The sequence below is a fragment of the Daucus carota genome, chromosome 6, assembly GCF_001625215.2.
Source record: "Daucus carota subsp. sativus chromosome 6, DH1 v3.0, whole genome shotgun sequence".
Classification (NCBI taxonomy): Eukaryota; Viridiplantae; Streptophyta; class Magnoliopsida; order Apiales; family Apiaceae; genus Daucus; species Daucus carota.
Genome location: NC_030386.2, coordinates 5,966,399 through 5,984,832, shown reverse-complemented (window position 1 = coordinate 5,984,832; position 18,434 = coordinate 5,966,399). Strand labels below are relative to the sequence as shown.

At 34.4% G+C, this 18,434-nt stretch overlaps 2 protein-coding genes across 4 annotated transcripts; one reads left to right on the top strand and one right to left on the bottom strand.

The window, feature by feature from the left end:
- Positions 1–1,010: 1,010 nt before the first annotated feature.
- LOC108227776 (tetratricopeptide repeat protein SKI3) lies at positions 1,011–17,843 on the top strand. Of its 3 annotated transcripts, none has more exons than XM_017403115.2 (22): positions 1,011–1,336; positions 1,537–1,620; positions 1,740–1,952; positions 2,292–2,414; positions 2,496–2,579; positions 2,701–2,751; positions 7,581–7,673; positions 7,871–8,011; positions 8,095–8,175; positions 8,496–8,734; positions 8,820–8,991; positions 9,154–9,269; positions 9,358–9,415; positions 9,680–9,745; positions 9,878–10,087; positions 10,202–10,253; positions 10,896–11,269; positions 11,379–11,473; positions 12,521–12,763; positions 13,590–14,224; positions 16,187–16,390; positions 17,060–17,843. In XM_017403115.2, the coding sequence occupies exons 1-22, from the start codon at positions 1,334–1,336 to the stop codon at positions 17,230–17,232; spliced, it is 3,510 nt and encodes a 1,169-aa protein (XP_017258604.1). In that variant the 5' UTR covers positions 1,011–1,333; the 3' UTR covers positions 17,233–17,843. The 3 variants fall into 3 exon arrangements, with proteins under 3 accessions (XP_017258604.1, XP_017258603.1, XP_017258605.1); XM_017403114.2 differs by having other exon boundaries at positions 1,012–1,336; positions 8,496–8,743; XM_017403116.2 differs by lacking the exons at positions 1,011–1,336; positions 1,537–1,620; positions 1,740–1,952; positions 2,292–2,414 and adding an exon at positions 3,880–4,072 and having other exon boundaries at positions 2,531–2,579; positions 8,496–8,743.
- LOC135147056 (uncharacterized) lies at positions 4,378–5,061 on the bottom strand. The gene is made up of 2 exons (XM_064079410.1): positions 4,642–5,061; positions 4,378–4,562 (listed from the first exon to the last, which is right to left on the bottom strand). Exons 1-2 carry the CDS (start codon positions 5,048–5,050, stop codon positions 4,483–4,485), a joined length of 489 nt encoding a protein of 162 aa, XP_063935480.1. The 5' UTR covers positions 5,051–5,061; the 3' UTR covers positions 4,378–4,482.
- Positions 17,844–18,434: the final 591 nt, after the last annotated feature.

The window sequence follows — 18,434 nt, the reverse complement described above, 5'->3', positions numbered from 1 at the left end:
TGCAAAATTTCAAAAATATATTCTTTCGGTTTTCACGGAGAAAATTGTAGTTTTACATAAGTATAATTTATTAAGAAATCTCAAGAACTAATCGGTGAATGGAAGCCAATGGGAGTGCAAGATTCAACATGGAAAGAGCAACGACATGAAAAGAGGAAGAAGAAGAGAGTAAATAAATAAGAGTAGGGGTGAGCAAAACCGAACCGAAACCGAAAAACCGAACCGTATAATTTCGGTTCGGTTTGGTTTCATTTTTCTGAAAAGTTCAGTTATTTCGGTTTTTCGGTTTGAACCGAATAAAAGTTCGGTTCGGTTCGATTTTTGATATAATATTTCGGTTCAAACCGAAATAACCGAAATTTTTATTAAATTTAAATAAATATATATTAATATTACATATATACATAATACAGTATACAGATAGACATAACCCTAATCTAATCTGACTAACACGATTACACGAATACACCGCTCCACCACTCCACCGCGCGGCGCGACTCTCCCCTCAGCCGTCAGCCCTCATCCTCTCAGATAATCATTCAGTCTCCACTTTACATTTAAGGTTGTACATAAACATACTGTTACTTTTGGATTCACCTTAGTCTTACTTTTGGATTCAAAGTTTAAGTGTTGTAATTTGTGGTTTTGAATCGAGTGGCATATACGAGCTTAATGTGTTAAATCCCGAAGTTTCAAGCTTTGTAAACTGAGATTTATACACTGTGTTCTGTCATCAGTGTTGCAGGATCTTTAAAATTTCGGTTTTTCAAACCGAAACCGAAACCGAACCGAAATATTTCGGTTAATTCGGTTCAGTTTAAAATAATAGTTCGGTTCGGTTTCAAAAAAATTTATAATTCGGTTTTCGGTTTTTTCGGTATTGAACCGAACCGATCGAATACACAGCCCTAAACAAGAGCATTAATGGGTTATTTAAATGCGCAACTTCCCCGACACGAGGTATATTACGCGGTAAACCCGAGGTTTAACAGCGGAGTGACCACAATAAATTACTGTCTATGATAAAACTGGCTCATTCTCTGTGAAAACTTGATTGGGTTAAAAAGTTCAGTACAAGTTGCGATTTGATTTGCCGGAAACGAGAACTGAAGCTAATTTTGATTCCGATCGCCTGCAATTGTTTAGAACAAGTTAAGAACAAATGGAAAACAGCGCGTGAAAAAGACAGTTTTAACCTCGCCACTCTCCTTGGTATCCATACATACCTACACAGTACACACTCCTCAATCCTCGTATAGTCGTATGCAACTCTCACCTCCTGGCTACTACCAACTCACATTTTTAGGGTTTTAACACCTGGCCTCACTTTTCCATGGTACTCTCTCTCTCTCTCTCTCTCTCTCTCTCCCTCTCTCTCCGTCTCCCTCCCCCCTCTCTCTCCGTCTCCCTCCCCCCTCTCTCTCGCTATCTCTCTCTCTCTCCCCCGCTCTCTATCTCCCTCTCAACTGTCAACATCTAATTCGTGTTTGTAGTGTAATTTAATTAATTGGATTGTGTAATCTTGTATTTTTTTAGGAAGAAAAAGAAGACTCAGTATTAATACAGTTGCAACAATCTGTACACTCCAATCCAGATGATTCCTCTCTCCACTTTAATCTGGTAAGCAATTTTTTCATCTATCTATCTAAATTTGAATTTCCAGTCTCGAATATTTATAACTACTTGCTCTGATTTAGGTAGACAGATTGATACATCCTCACTAAGTTAATATACTACAGGCTTTGTATTTATGGGAACATAGCAAGGAGATTAATTCTATTAAGGAGAAAGCTGCTGAGCATTTTGTGATTTCCGCTAAGCTTGATCCTCATAATCCTAATGCATTTAGATATTTGGGGGATTATTATAGCCAAGTTTCGCTTGACTCTACTAGAGCTCTCAAGTGTTACCAGAGAGCACTCTCCCTTCTTCCCAATGATTCCTATATCGGGGTGAGTTAGTTTTTACCCGTCTAGTGTATATTTATATTAACTTTGTAGTTCTTATCTTCTTCATATAATTTGACTTATGCGGTGATGTTCAGCTTAATATATGCTTCTTTCTGTGTGTCGTATGTTGCTCAGACTCGGCTAGAATTGTCCGACATGGATACATGTCCATGTGTCGGACTCGATAATATTTTGAAGAATTTACATGTTTTTTTGCCTAAAATAAGTGTCCTAGTCCAAGTATCCATTACCTAGTGTCGAGTGTCCGACACGGGTGCTTCGGGGCAAAATGAAGAGTCCGAATAACATAGTGTGTGTCTTTGTGGATCTGTCTACTTGCAGGAGTCCATATGTGATTTGTTGGACAAAGAAGGTAAGGAAAGCTTGGAAATCGCTGTGTGTCGTGAAGCTTCGGAGAAGTCGCCCAGGGCTTTTTGGGCTTTCCGGCGACTTGGTTATCTTCAGGTGATTCTTTCTCTCACAGTCCTGGCAATTGAATGTATTTGTCATAGTTTTATAGAAGTCTGATTGAATGTATATTTGTAGGTCTATCAAAAGAAGTATTCTGAAGCTGTTCAGAATTTACAACATGCGATTCGCGGCTATCCGACCTCTGCTGATCTGTGGGAAGTATGTATTCCTTACAGCAACAAAACCTCTTATATTACAATTTTTTGTTTCCATAAGTTTTCCTTTTTTTAGAGAGACCTGATTTCTTCTTGCATTTCAACCCTTTCTTTTCATATATCAGGCATTGGGGCTTGCCTACCAGCAACTGGGGATGTTAACTGCGGCTATAAAGGTAGTTTTTCCCCGATTTACTGTGTTCTTTCTTATCATCATCTATATTTTGTAGTACATATTTCTGCTTCATGTTAAATTAATGTGTCAAAGGGGAAGTGAAGGGATATTTTAAAGTACTTGGCCAAAAATGATTACTAAAAACATATTGTACTACTTTATAATAAAGAAATAAAAAAGAGAATATTTTCCTTTTCCAAATTGAATTCAGCTCGACACAGTTTCGATATCTTGCTGAGTAATTATCTGGGAATGTTTTATGTGAATTTGTTACTTATCATATGGTTCTTATAAAGTTACAATGACAACTGTATGACTCATGTGTGTGTGTGTGTGTATTATTTCAATGCATTAGCAAATAGTTATATGATTATTGCAGAATTTGCTTTGCACTGTGGGGTACATTTTAAAAGGTTCGCTGAAGGTGGTTTATACTTCTGTTTTATTCGGTATTTTAAGAGGCATAACTGCAATAGTCTGGATATTCGATATATTCACTATAGAACCAAATTTTATATTAATTTAAGATAACAACAGTTTTTGTGTTTTGTCATTAGTGGTATCTTTTATCCATTTTTAGTTGAGGGTTTCAGTGGGTTGGAGATGCTCTAACATGCCGGGCGGATGATGGATATTATAAAACCCAACCCGTTGCCATGCCTAGGAGGGAGAATATGAAGATTCGGAGAATAGATCAAAACAAGATATTTAGGTTGCTACTTGCTAGGAAGTATTTTTTATTGCGAAACAAATATACAAGGGCTAATTACAAACAATCTAAAGCCAAGTAGAGATAATTTGTTTTCTTCTTGTTTTAGGAAATGATGTGCAGTATTGAGAATTTATCTTTTGGAAAATAGATTTTTTTCGCCACCCAACTTATTGTGTATTTAGAAACTTACCATTGAACTATTAATTTTTTCCTTTTTGTCACTAATGTTAGGTTCAGATTTTTTTTGTCACTAATGTTAGGTTCAGATTTTTTTTGTCACTAATGTTAGGTTCGGATTTGATTATTAACAATATATTATTCTTTTTAGCATTATTAAAATATAGTGGTAGTCTGCAATATTATGGTCATCTGATATGTGTCGATATCTTTATATGTGGTATGCCATATGTGCCCTAGGTAGTTTACCTACGAGAGTTTGACGCATGGTTACATGGGACGGGGTTCGATACGAAACGTGGTACGAAATCGGGAACGTGAAAGGCTACCTTCAACGTTTCTGGTACGAGGGAACGCAGGGGTACGAGGGAACGTACGGGTACGAGGGAACGCAGGGGTGCGAGGGAACGCAGGGGTACGAGGGAACGTACTGGTACGATATATTCTTAAATTAAATTTAATTATACTATTATATCATTGCAAGTACCTGAGATATGGACTATGGAGCTTTTTACTTCAGCCAAAAAACTTAAAATCTAAACTAAGCATGTAAGCTAAAAGGAAGTACACACAAATATAAGAAATAAGACTTTAGATTTAAGAATCACATACACTGTTCATATTAGAATTCAAAATCAGAGTCATCAGGCAATTCTTATATTAAAAATTTGAATCATGAGACATACATAAGCTTGAACTTAGAGACTTAAACTCTAAACGACTTAAACTTATCTTCACTTCTTCAGTACTTCTTTCTTTTAGATGCTTGTGTTGTGTTTTCCTCTTCAGGCCTTTCCCCCCACCTCAATTCCTCTAGTCTTGTCGCTGAATCATCTAGATAAGTCACCTCTGGATTAATATCCCACTTCCGATATGGCCCATCATTATAGTTCTTCGTGAAACGCGAAATGAGCCTGATGTTGCTATGGATATACACCAATTTATCAGCACGCACAGAATTGAGTCGGTTTCTTTTTACATTGTGAATATAAGAGTACGTACTCCATATTCTTTCTGCTGATGAGCTACTTATCGGCTGTGACAGTACTTTCTTAGCAATTTCAGCTAGCTCCGGTGTTTCAGCCCCATAAGTCGACCACGAAGAAATAGGACTCATTGTAACAGCGTCAATCCTTGCAGCGAGTGTCCCAAATATGCCTTCTTTAGCCTGAAATTTAGCCAACTGCATACGGAAAACTCGCCTTTCCTCTTCATCTTCTCCAACCTTGTCAAAAGCCCTAAGAACTCCATTAACAACTTCCCTATCACAATTTGGAGATCGCCTGGGCTCCCCACCCGGAGCAGGAGAATTCAGGTAATTGACATCATAAAAAAACGGATTAAGAGCAAATCCTAAGCAATGCATAGGAATGTTCATTTTTTCCCATCTAGAAACCATTGTTTCTTTCATTTTCTCATAATCTGCATGATGTTCATTGTGAGCCGTTATATCACTAACCTCCCCGATCATGCAATCCATCTTTTCATACACCTCTCCCATCTTTTGGAAATTGGGATATTGATTGTCATTATAAACTCCTCATATCAAAAATACATGACTGGGAATATATAATATGCAAATTGATCAACAAATAAATTGATTATAAATATTTGTAAAGTTGTATATTGTCGAATATATATAGCATATTGATGTATTGTCATATAATTAATATATGATATAAAACTGATATATATAATTTGACTTATTTGGGCACCAAAACTTTTTTGTCAAGAGCTTGATCAAGTAGAAATTTATTTTCATCAATATATTTATATTAAGGATAAGCGAGGGGCGTGTAGGTGGCGCCTGTCAGATAGCTCGGTTTCATTTTTCTAATTTTCTAGGATAAAAAATATCAATAATAAAAATTATCTTTTTTAATTCCAGATATATTGGAAGCAGGTTTCAGAATTATCTTTTTTAAAATATTAAAAATAAGATCCACCTACCTTTTTAGTATCCAAATTGCGGGAAGAAAGTTCCAAATTATGATTATAATATTAAAAATAAAAATTACCTTTTTGAGTTTCAAATATATTATAAGAACGTTTCAAAACTATAAAAGTTACATTTTTTAGTTTCTGATATATTGGAGGAAAGTTTCAAAATTATCTTTTTCAATATATCAAAGATAAAAACAACATACCCTAATAAATATCATTAAGATTTGTCGTGCTTTAAATCGTTAATTACATGTGGAAATTTATTTTCATTTTTCACTCGTGCATCGAGATATTTATAATATAAAATATATTTTATTCTACGAATTTTAATTTGAATCATTGATATAATTTTTATAGACCGCCGCAAATTTATTTTATTCTAAAAATATTAATTATAAATCATTAATATATATGTTTAAAAAAGAACATATGCTTTAACTAAAATACAAATGCCATAACTAAAATACAGTTCAAATATATTATGTTTAAATGTTATTAGTGAAACCAATCAAGATTCATATTTAAAGCTAAATAATAAATATTTTGGGTGAAAATGATACGATTACATGAGCTGGCAGCCAAGTTACACAGCCTGGGATGACACAATTAAAGGAGATACAATACTTTAAAAATTCAATTCCTTGAGATTTGTGTCACAACATCTTCTATTCGTCTGCATCTTCTCCATCTTCTCCATTGCTTCTCCATCTTCTCCGTTGCTTCTCTTTTTCCGTGCTCTATCCTTTTTACAAACTGAAACGCTTGATTATGAACGAAACCACGGAACTCAGATAGTCGCCGGAGCATCCTAGGTTCGGAGTCGCTGCTGCCGGCGTTTCCGATCGCGACCGGCGACGTCTCCGGTCGCGTTTGTTCCGGGATCGGGGACGAACGAACCGGGTCGCAGATCGTGGTCACGTCCCCCGTTCCTTGTTTCCATGGTTTGACGCACATTAAAAGGTTCCCAAAAGATTTAGTTTCACAAATTATTTTAATTTTTTTTCTGAATAAAAATTAAACGCTTGAATTTTTATAAACAAAAAAACAATCTCAAAATTAAGTTATGGAACTATGTTTTATAAGAAGTGGGAACCTTAAAATACGTGCCAAGTAGTGGGAAAGAACTATAAATAAATGAGATGGACGGAGGGGAGTAATAATAACATAAATGAGTGATAAAATCAGGAAAAATTATAATTAGATATTTAAAAATTCATTAAATCATCAATCTGAAATCAATAGCTTCAAACAATTTATCATCTACAACCAATTCTCAAGCAAAATTGAGTTAAGTGATACTATATTTTTGTGGAGTCTTAAAATAATATATAAAACTAAATTTTTTAGGAGTCTTAAAACACGTGTCAAACTCTCGTACTCCAAAGTAAACTACCCAGGAGACATATAGAGTACTATATATAAAGTTACGGACATATATCATATCACCATAATATTACAAACTATCACTATATTTTAATAATACTAAAAAAATTAATATAATGTTAATAATCAAATCCAAACCTAACGTTAGTGACTAAAAAAATCCGAACCTAACATTAGTGACAAAAAGAAAAAAAATTATAGTTCAGTGGTAAGTTTCTAAATACACAATAAGTTGAGTGGCAAAAAAATCTTTTTTCCCTTTATCTTTAGGATTATATATATCTTTCTAAATTTATTCTGGATTGCAAAAGTTAGTCATGTTTTGTATATATAGGGGGTCATGCCTTAAAATATTTTGTGGAGATTATGTAATATATTGCCGCATTGGATTTTCTCTTCATTGCAAACCCTGTTTTACCCGTCTATACCCTCCACCTTGTCTCTTATAACTTATTCAACTGTTGTTAATTGCCATTGCTATTTTCTTGTTGCTTTTGCTACTTGGTTTAATAGAGAATATAATAAAAATAAACAAAATCAATCTTTTATTGTTTCTCATCTCTAAACTGTAATCTTACTTGCTGAATAAATGGTAAAATTATGCAATTTTACAGTCATATGGGCGAGCAATAGAGTTGGAGGACTCAAGAGTGTTTGCATTAATCGAAAGTGGAAACATCTTCTTGATGCTTGGCTCCTTTTCAAAGGTAGATTTTTTTTTTTTCTCTTGCAGTTACTATTTCTTTAAAATATCACAAAGTCCAGTAGAATTAACTCCAAGCTGTCTTTTTTCATGAAAAAGAAGATCCTCTACAGAACCACAAATATACCTAGGGAAGCAAGGCTAATTTAGTTAAGATGTTATTGTGTATTTGTTTTAATGAAATAATCTATTTGCATCAAGGGAGTTGAGCAATTTCAAGATGCTTTACGTATCTCACCGCAAAATGTCGCTGCACACTATGGTCTTGCTTCTGGATTGCTTAGTTTATCGAAGGAATGTATTAATTCAGGCGCGTTCAAGTGGGGATCTTCACTGTTGGAGGTGGTAAAACATACATAAAACTGCTTCTTGGATTTTTAATGCTTGATAACACTCTCTTGAGTAAGTTGGTGTAAAATTTTCAGGAGGCATCTGAAACAGCAATGGCAAGTACCACCTTAACTGGAAACATTTCTAGTCTTTGGAAGTTGCATGGAGATATACAGGTAGTTTATCTCAAGGATCCTCTTTTAGCAACGTATTTAATTTCTCTGTTATATCTTGTTATACATGTTTAATTCCGTATTCCAAAATATATGCTATTATATTCAAGTCCTATTCCATCTTTAGACACTTGACTTATTTTGCATATATTCTAAATGCTTTATTTGTAGAGTTTTATGTTTCTCACCTCATGAATGGTTTGTACTGATTTCTGCTTATGGAATGTGATTTTTTTTTTGGTGACACCCTACATGTGCTTAAGCCTTTTCTGTTTCACACCTACAATTTTCATTAAAATTAAGGTGTCTGCTCTCTTTGTTAGCTTACATATGCAAAAAGCTATTCATGGATGGATGAAAAGCAAGGACTACAAGATGATGAGTTAGCTTTCACAAATTCCATTCTCACATGGCAAAAAACCTGCTTTTCAGCTGCAGTTTTGGCCAGTCGTTCTTATCAACGGGCTTTGCACTTGGCTCCATGGCAGGCTAACATATATATCGACATTGGTATTGCTGTAGATGCCATGTGCTCATTGAAGGAGAAAGAAATTAACAACCTGTATGCGTTGTAAGATTCCATCTTGCTCAAATGACTGGCGTCCTTATTAGCAACTGTTGTTTTAATGTACTGTCTTGTCTGCCAGACAGCTACCTGAAAAGATGACCTTGGGGGGCTTATTCCTCGAGGGTTACAATGATGAGTTCTGGGTGGCTCTAGGATGTTTATCACTTGATGCAGCTTTGAAACAACATGCTTTAATACGTTCATTGCAGTTAGATGTATCTCTTGCTTCTGCATGGGCATATCTTGGGAAGGTACTGTTTATGTTTCATCTGCCTCGAATATTTATGTGAACAATTTAGTTTGAGAAAAAAGATATATACATGTATATGTTAATCTTTAAAAAGTAATTATGTAAAACTTGTCTTTTAACAAATTATGTAAAATTCATCTATAGTACTATACTACTCTTGCAGCTTTACAAAAAGGAGGGTGATAAACGTTTAGCCCAAGAAGCCTTTGATCGAGCTAGAAGCATAGATCCTTCACTAGCATTACCCTGGGCAGGCATGTCAGCAGATTCTTATACAAGGTACTCTGATATTATATGTCAAAGTATTGAATATGTTTCTTCATATCATCACAACACGATAACCATATATCCAAGCTTATATGTTCAGGGAGATCAAGGTGGACGAAGCTTATGAGTGCTGTTTACGAGCTGTGCAAATAATGCCAGTAAACTCTCTGTCTCCGTTTTTGGTTTTTAACTAAAATACTTCTCTAAACATATTATTCAACAATCTGCATGGTGCGTTCTGATTTTAAAATGCTGTGTTGAAGGCCAAAAGAGCTATTACATGAGCACACCTTAATTACTATCCTAATTCTGGTTGCCTCTGACATTTTATATGTCTTTTATAGACTAAATCTGATCAATAAGTCTAGCTATGTTGTGAAAATGTTTCGAGATTTGCACTTGCAGCTCTAATGTCTGGACAGATTGCAGATTATCAAATAGGTCTTGCGAACCTTGCTCTGCTGTCTGGTAATCTAACATCGTCACAGGTATTAAATTGTGGTTAAGAACTTGAAACATACCCATTCTTGTATTACATATTACATTCTTACAATTTTAAGAAGCATGATGCAACTTGCAGATTCTGTTTCTAGCTAAGTTAGCTACTTTTTTTGTGAAAGGTCTTCGGAGCTGTCCGCCAGGCCTTGCAACGGGCACCCCACTATCCTGAATCCTACAATTTAAATGGGCTGGTCTATGAGGCACGGCATGAATATCTGACTGCCTCTGTCTTTTATAGGTTAGCAAGATGTGCAATATGTGCATCAGAAAAGGGATCAAATTCTAGACTCAGAGATATATCAGTCAATTTATCTAGATCTCTTTGTAAGGTAAGCATGCCTGTCTTTTGTTTTCTGCAGTTGATAAATAAGAACAGTCAGGTTCACTTTTTCATGCCCAATCCCTTGTTTGTGGAAGAGTGATAAATTCTTATATATGTGCAGGCAGGAAATGCTGTCGACGCAATAGTAGAATGTGAAAATCTGAAGAAAGAAGGTGAAGTTTTATATTACACTTGTCAAGATACTAGTAATGTTCCTTTTTTGAGTTCCACACATACCTTCAAATCATAAATGTTTTAGTTTGTAAGTTTGGGGCAGTATTAAAATAGCTGAACACAAGTGTTCCACAACTACCTTTCGTGTTAGTGTTATTTTGTAATTGTTAGGCATCCAAATGACAGTAATATAGCCAAAACATAAGTATTGGTCTCTTTAGTTTGGAATATAAGTGCCCTATGGTCTGCCTCACAGGTTGTGTCAGGAAATTCACTAAGTTGAATGCGCCTTCATTGATGGTACTGGCAAAGCATACAAGTTAATTACCAAATTTTAATTGTTCACATTTGATAGAACATTTATTCAAAAGAATAATTGATTAAAAAAGTTAAATAATAATACTGTGTGGTAGATCATAAAATTTGTCAAGCATTTGAAAAGGCAGAGGTAGTGTTCAGAATTAAAAGCTCTTATATTGACAAGTTCTGTTGGGCCATCAGTAATTACTTTAATAGTGATTTTTTGAACTGGAAAAAAAATGATGGATAGGTTCGAATCGAATATGCTAAGTTTATCTTATCGAGATACATGATGAAGCTTTGTATCTTTTCTTATACCTGCTGTCATCTTAATATTCTAGGTCTACTCGACTCAAAAGGTCTGCAGATATATGCATTTTCATTATGGCAACTTGGAAAGAATGAGTTGGTTCTGTCTGCCGTGAGAACTTTGGCTTCAAGTGTTTTATCACTTGAAAAGACATCTGTACCAGGCTGTATAAGCTTCATATGTAGATTATTGTACTATATTTCTGGAAAAGAATCTGCGATTAAAAGCATAATGAAAATGCCCAAGGATCTTTTTCAGAGTTCGAAAGTTAGCTTTGTTCTATCTGCCATCCATGCACTAGATCAACGTAATCAGCTAGATTCGGTTGTTTCAAGTAGCAGGTGTTTTGTTGTGTCACCTGCAGAGATCACTGGAATGCATATTTTAATAGCGCTTGGTAAATTAGTAAGTTTTGCATTGCACATCTGGCAATTAAAAATTTGAACTCGGTCTGCTTGTTTCTTTTTATGTAATGTCGGGTGAATTCAGAATCCATTATTTTTTCGAATTTCAGGTTAAACATGGATCAGAAAATTGCCTTGCAATTCAAAACGGAGTAAATCATCTTAGAAAAACTCTTCATATGTACCCTAACAGTGGATTGATAAGGTTGGTATATGTGTTACAACTTGGGGACAGTCTTGAAGCCATGAACCATCTGTTCGACTTGCAATTTAGCTGTATTGTTATTCTTGTGAAATTTACAGTATGATTGATTAATGCTATTACTTGGCCTTTAGGGAGTAGTAGTTAGTAGTTACCGAGAAGGGGTCTGTACTCTGTAGCTTAAGTAGTGCATAAAATGTTGTGAGATGTACCTAGAGAATCAAGATTTGCTGTCTGAAATCTTCCATCCTTCTTTCCTATATTAATTGAATTCCCTTCTTAACACATTTATTGAATTTCTGCTTATAAATTCTCTCGATATTTTTCAAGTAGCTGCTTGTTAAATTCCAGATGGTTTTTATATAGAATGTACATCTTATGTGGATATCTATAGCTTGAAAGGAATCCCCTTCATATGCCTTAATCTTAACTTGTTGGCGTCTTTAGTACCAATGTGTGTTGTTTGAAGGCATTATTAGTAATTAACCTATTATATAGTTTTCTATTCATCCGATAGGTACCTAGATTGTCTGCTTAGGGAAAGGGTGCCTAAATTTGCCTAAATTTATACGACAGTATTATTCTTTGCGACCTTAATTTAATAGGTTTTGCTTTCTATATCCTCATAATATTCTAGACAAAATTACATGTAACCCCATTGGTATCCCTTATAAAGCTGTATTATTGGTGGGTGGGTCACTTTTTGATCTTTATATTTCCCCAGGGACTAGAGGGGGGTTATGGGGGACAGTTTCCTGTGCATGTACATGCCATCATTTTTCCATGAATTTTCTTACCGTATCTTTCACCCTTAAGCTTGGAACCATGAGTCTGGATTTGAAAATATTCAGTTCAGTTCTTGGTGTTTAAAATCCTTTGTGACCCTTCCCTTGATTCTGTTGGTATGTTTATCATAACACTACAGGTAGCAGATTCGCTTTCACTTGGTCATTTCTTATTGTTTCCTAGTTCTGACAAAATCTTATCTGCACTGTTTGTAATGATGTATTATTTTAACTCAGGGCTTTTAATGTTTTTCTTTTGTGACAGGAATCTTCTTATTTATTTGTTACTCTGCAATAGAGAGTGGAATAGTATTCATCTTGCAACTAGGTGTCTTGTTGTATGCGATTCTGATTATCAAAAAGAGGAGGATTTTAGATCTCCTATTGAAATTCTTGGTGCTGCTGCAGTTGCCTGCTACAGTGGTGGGAATCACAGTGATAAACTTTCACTTCCAACATGTCGAGGCCAGTGTCTGTCTGGTCATGAAGCAATCCAGCGGCTGCAAAAGTATCACTCTTCTTTGTTACTCTCCATGTTTAACGTTCATGTGAATTTTCACTTTCCAGTTTTAAATATGTGGTGGTAACTCTCTTCGTGCTGTGTAGTGTGTGTGCTAATTCACATACTCAAATGTTAATAGAAATATATGTTATATAGTTATGTCAACAGCACAATTTATAATTTCATCAAGTATAGACAGTTGGCGATTGGCATGTATAGGCATCTTATACCATATATATACTTGAACAGTTCTGGCAGCATCACTTATATTTCTGTAATATATATATATATATATATATATATATATATATATATATATGACATTGCTCAAAGAAAAACAAAGAAGGACACTTTAGAATCGCATATAGAATCTCATTTAAAACTTGAATGAAATTCTAATTTTAAGCTAATTAACCTTTTATTATGAATAATAATAGTATCTAACATGTTTAACAATAAATATGGATTAAAAATAACATGATTTTATGTAATATTAATCGTGCAAAATATATATACATGATTCTATTCTGGATTCTGTTCTAGATTCTATAATATTTCATATTAATAATTTGGATGAGTTTGGATGTTATATTTCATATATTATGTTTAATTAGTGTTTAATTATGAAATTATAATCTTAACAAATCATTTTTTATGAAAAATAAAGTGTTATGATAGTGTTCTTTATTTTTCTTTTTTTAAAGTGTTCTGTGTGGAGTGCAACCCATATATATATGGTTATCTACTGCTTTTTTGAGTTCTCTAGTTTATATTTTAATTTCAGCAAAGTTGTGATCTGTTTTTGAGAAGCAAAATTGTTGTGCTCTTTTAGGTGGCTACGTCAAGAGCCATGGAACAAAAGTGCAAGGTATTTATTGATACTAAACTATCTGCAGAAGGCACGTGAGCAGAGATTTCCCCGTCACCTTTGTATTTTGCTTGAGCGTCTAACTAGTGTGGCTCTTTCTGATCAATTTCACTCGAAAAGAGATCAGTACCAGAAGTTCCAGCTACTACTCTGTGCTTCTGAGATTTGTCTGCAAGGAAAAGACTACACTGGCTGTATTAGCCATGCTAGTGATGCTTCAGAAATAAGGATTCCTGATAGCTATCTCTTCTTTGCGCATTTGTTATTATGCCGTGCTTATGCGGCAAAAGGAATTTTTCTTAGTCTTAATGAGGAGTTCACAAGATGTTTGGAGCTGAAAACTAGTTATCATATTGGTTGGATAGGTCTCAAATATATGGAATCTCAATATAAGCTCCAAAGTGTTTCCCCTGGAATAGAGTTAAATTTTGAAGAATGTTCTAAAGAAATAAGATACTCCTGGCACATGTGGATGGCAGTATTTGATATGGTAAAAGGACTTATTGCTATCAGCTCGCAAGATTATCTTCAAGCAGAAGAGTTTCTTTCACAGTCTTGTTCATTTGCAAGTGATGAAAGTTGCCTCTTTCTTTGTCACGGTATGTATTTGATAAATCCTTTTGCGGATATTGTATCTTCTTTAATTTTGTCTTTGGCGTATGTACTTGATATTATGATACTTCTTTAAGTAATAAGTGAGATGTATAGAGAAACTTATATGCACTGTTTAGGAAAAGTAAAGATCTAGTTTTTTACTCTTAAAACTTTAAAATATAACTTCTTTCCTTCAGGGTTTCTAAGGGGTCATTTGGTTGTGTGGGTTTTGTTTAATCCAAACCCATACATAGTGTTTGGTTGAAAAAAATAAAATTTGAAACTCATACCTCAAACCCCAAGGTATGGGCCGAAGGGGGTGGGTGGGTATGAGAATGAACTTTATTTATCATTTTTTATCTCTGTTTAAGCAATGAAATATACAAGTGCTTGATACAAAATTAAATCATTGACGCAAAAATATAATCTAATAATAATTTTATTAATCATTTTAATTAATTCAAATTAAAATCTTATTTTTTTTAAATCGGTTTTTCTATAGTGTGCCCATAGGCACACAATAATCACAAAATTTCATAGATTTCTCTTGTTTTGATTGGCTTACACTTTTTAATAATGATGGACCCCCCTTGCATTTACAACCACCACACCAATAAAAAACATCCATATTTATAGAATTTTGTGCTTAACATGTGCCCATGGGCACACACTAGACAAACCTTTTTTAAAAAAATTGAATATATTGATTCCAGCACTCAACCAAAGACATGATATGAGATATAGTACCTCAAATCTATACCACCTTAACCCGATTCCTCATTCCAACCCATAAAGGATAAGATGGTGGTCAAAAGGGATCTTAGTGTGTTTGATAAGGCTTTTATCATATACTGTATCTTCAGTTATTATGTCCCATGATGTTTGGTCTTTAATATTATCAATATTTTTTCCTGAACTATCATGTGAAATGTCAAGAGAATGATATGCACTTTCTAGAGAATAATAATTTTTCCTCTTGTAGATCTGTAAATTACTAGTTTTCCTTACAGGGTTTCTAAAGGATATGAGGTGGTCCAAAGGGAACTTAAGATTTAGTTGTAGTGATTATGGAACATTAAAGTAAAATGAACAAATAGCTCTGCATCATTCTGCAAAACATATCGCTTAAAGGAGAAGCATAGCTCTTGTAGATCTGTAAATTACTAGTTTTCCCTACAGGGTTTCTAAAGGATATGAGGTGGTCCAAAGGGAACTTAAGATTTAGTTGTAGTGATTATGGAGCATTAAAGTAAAATGAACAAATAGTTCTGAATCATCCTGCGAAGCATATCGCTTAAAGGAGAAGCATAGGTCATTGTAATTTCAAATTAACGCACCTTTGACTTCTCAATTGACCGATAACGTCTTCATGTAGGTGTATTAATTGTGGCACTGACCATGATTTTTTCTTTAGTAAACTTCTATACTTTTCTTGGTTGTTTCTATATTATCTTGAAGCAGGGTAAAGCAAGAAATTTGCTTGTTTTGGAGCCATCAGGCACAGAACTAAAATTTGTACATAATTCGTGATACTAAAATATCAACAAGCAGGCATATGTTGAATGTTTTATTGTGAATAATAAATAATAGTACTAGCAAATTAGATCATTGAATAATATGACAGATCACATAGCAGCTCTTATCTAAAAAGTAAAAAAAATGAACTGGACCCACCTTATGTGGTCATCTGATACTTGTCATGCCCTTCTTGAACACATGGACACTTTAATTGAATACTTTGAAGTGTGCCTGTTAATCGTAACTCCCTGGTAACAAATTATGTTTTGAGTAATATAATGTAGTTTCTTTAGTAATCTGACTAGGTCAGCTGCGAGCCTGGCTGCCTATTTGATCATTGATGTAGATGACTGAGATCTTATTTGTCTTTGCACAGCAGTAGATATGAAGAATTGAGTGGCCTCTCTTTTGTCCTGGGAGGTACTTAATATAATACTTGATGATTTCAGGTGCTATCTGTATAGAGCTTGCAAAGTTGCAGTGTGATTCACATTTTCTGTCACTTGCTCTTAAAAGTCTAAAGAAAGCCAAAGGGACTTCTCCAGCTCCCTTGCCCTTTGTCTCACTTTTGCTAGCACAAGTGGAAGGAAGCTTTGGATCAGAAACAAAGTGGGAGAATAACCTTCAGCTTGAATGGGTTTCATGGCCACCAGGTTTGTCTCTCACTTAATGAATTGAATATAATATAATTAATTATCAGACTTCCTTAAATAAATAAACAAAACCAGACCCCCGATATGTCACCACTCGGAAGCAAGCTTTGTGTAGAACTTCTTTATATTCAAAAGAAGATTTAAATGATTTAGAGGACATCATCTGTAACTGGTGTGACATTGCCTGTTCTTGTTTAGCCTGACGATGGTGACAAGTGGCATGTCCACATGAGTTGATTACACTATTTGTATATCTCTGTTCAGCTATATAATGTATGAGCCTGTTTGCCTGGGGGCTGGGGCTTTAAGCCATTTTCGACTTTAAGCTGAAAAATGTTTGTTTGTGTAATAAGCCAGAAGTCGGCTTAAAGTTAGAAATAAGCCCGAAACTGACTTAAAGTCAGAAGTTAGTTTGAAATACTTTTTCCGGTGAATTAATTTTTTTTAATTTTTTTATTTCATAAAAATTACCCTTAAGACATAAGTTACCCATAAATTACTTTTATTTTTATTATTATATTTTTAATAACTCATAAGTCACTTTAAGTCATAGGTCATATGCTCAGCCAAACGGGCTCTATTTATAAGTCCTAATTGCTACAAGATTATTATGCATTTAAGAGGGTTTTTATATTTTGAGTATAATGCACATTGTATCTATCCTTGCAGAGTTGAGGCCTGCTGAGCTCTTTCTTCAGATGCATTTACTATCCAAATTGTCTGTTTCTGACTCGACTTCTACTCTGGAGTTTCGTAAGAGTTCACTAAAATGGATTCTTCAAGCAATACACATGAATCCTTCTTGTTTCAGATATTGGAAAGTTTTGGAGAGGTATATGTAGTAAGATGATGGATGAAAATGGTGTGAAGTGATGGAAAGCAAGACCAGGTTCAATTTTATATGATCAAGATGGATAGATGACAGTTGTGTGAAGTAATGGAAAGTGAGAGCAACTTCAATGTTATATGATCCGAATTCACTTCCTAAGCTAATTCTAAATACACCAGCAGTATGAGGTTGTGTTTAAATGAAAGCAATGGAGGTGCTTGCCCTCACAGGTTGCAAATGGAACTGCTTCACCCTATTTCGAATATTTTCGTTGTTAGTTGCCATGTACACAAGTTTTCGTGATGCCGTGAGCATTGGTTTTACTGCTTCACATACACCGCATGTCCAAGCCTTACTTAGTTGCCGCTGAGATGCTCATGACAATTTAGCCGACAGCGATGCCTGTGTTTGTTGTATAGTATATCCGGTTCAAATATAGTTTGGTTTATTTGACCTCAAACATTTTGACAAATTACTCAGACAAAAGATTTTAATCAAACGTAGATTAGGGACATACCAAGTAACTTTATGACTTTCTGAAAACTAGATTTGGAAGTCACTTGCAAACGTGATTATCAGCATCGGGTCATTTCGAGTTTGGGAGTGCTACCCGAAATCGTCCTCAAATGACATTTCTTTAGGAAAAAATATCAAAGCATCATTCACTTATTTGAAATGTCTCAAAATCATTATTAAACATGACTCAAATGGGTCACTTATTAGAAAAATTTGTATTAAAAATATCATTCAATCATTAGTCGAAATTCTGAAAATATTATATATTGAGTTTCGCACGTTTTTTATGAATAGTATTTATCCAAATGAAAGATTTTGAATTATAGTATTTTAGACAATATCTACTGTTTATTTTTATTTAAATCAGATAAAACAATCAAAAAATTAAAATAATTTATGAAACTAATTCTTTTAAGATTCTTGAAATGCGTGTCAAATTCTCATCCTTCAAAATAAAATACTTTAATTTTATTTTTAACTTGCTATATTTTTTAAATTAAAATCAAAAATAACTTAAAATCACGCATAAAAGCCGAGGCAAACACGATCTCTGTTAGGGGTGAACATAACCCGCTCAACCCGCTCAAACCAACCCAAACCAACCCTGTTTTTGGCCGAATAACCCGACCCAATCAAAACCGAAATTTGAATGGGTTAATTTTCAAAAAACCCGATTAAATTGGGTTGGGTCAGGTTTTA

Coding starts and splice junctions, on each gene's coding strand:
- LOC108227776 (XM_017403114.2), top strand. Junction 9,416..9,679: donor GAGCTGTGCAAATAATGCCA/GTAAACTCTCTG, acceptor ATGTCTGGACAG/ATTGCAGATTATCAAATAGG. Junction 11,270..11,378: donor TAATAGCGCTTGGTAAATTA/GTAAGTTTTGCA, acceptor TTCGAATTTCAG/GTTAAACATGGATCAGAAAA.
- LOC135147056 (XM_064079410.1), bottom strand. CDS start 5,050: ATGAAAGAAACAATGGTTTCTAGATGGGAAAAAATGAACATTCCTATG. Junction 4,563..4,641: donor ATCAGCAGAAAGAATATGGA/GTACGTACTCTT, acceptor GTATATCCATAG/CAACATCAGGCTCATTTCGC.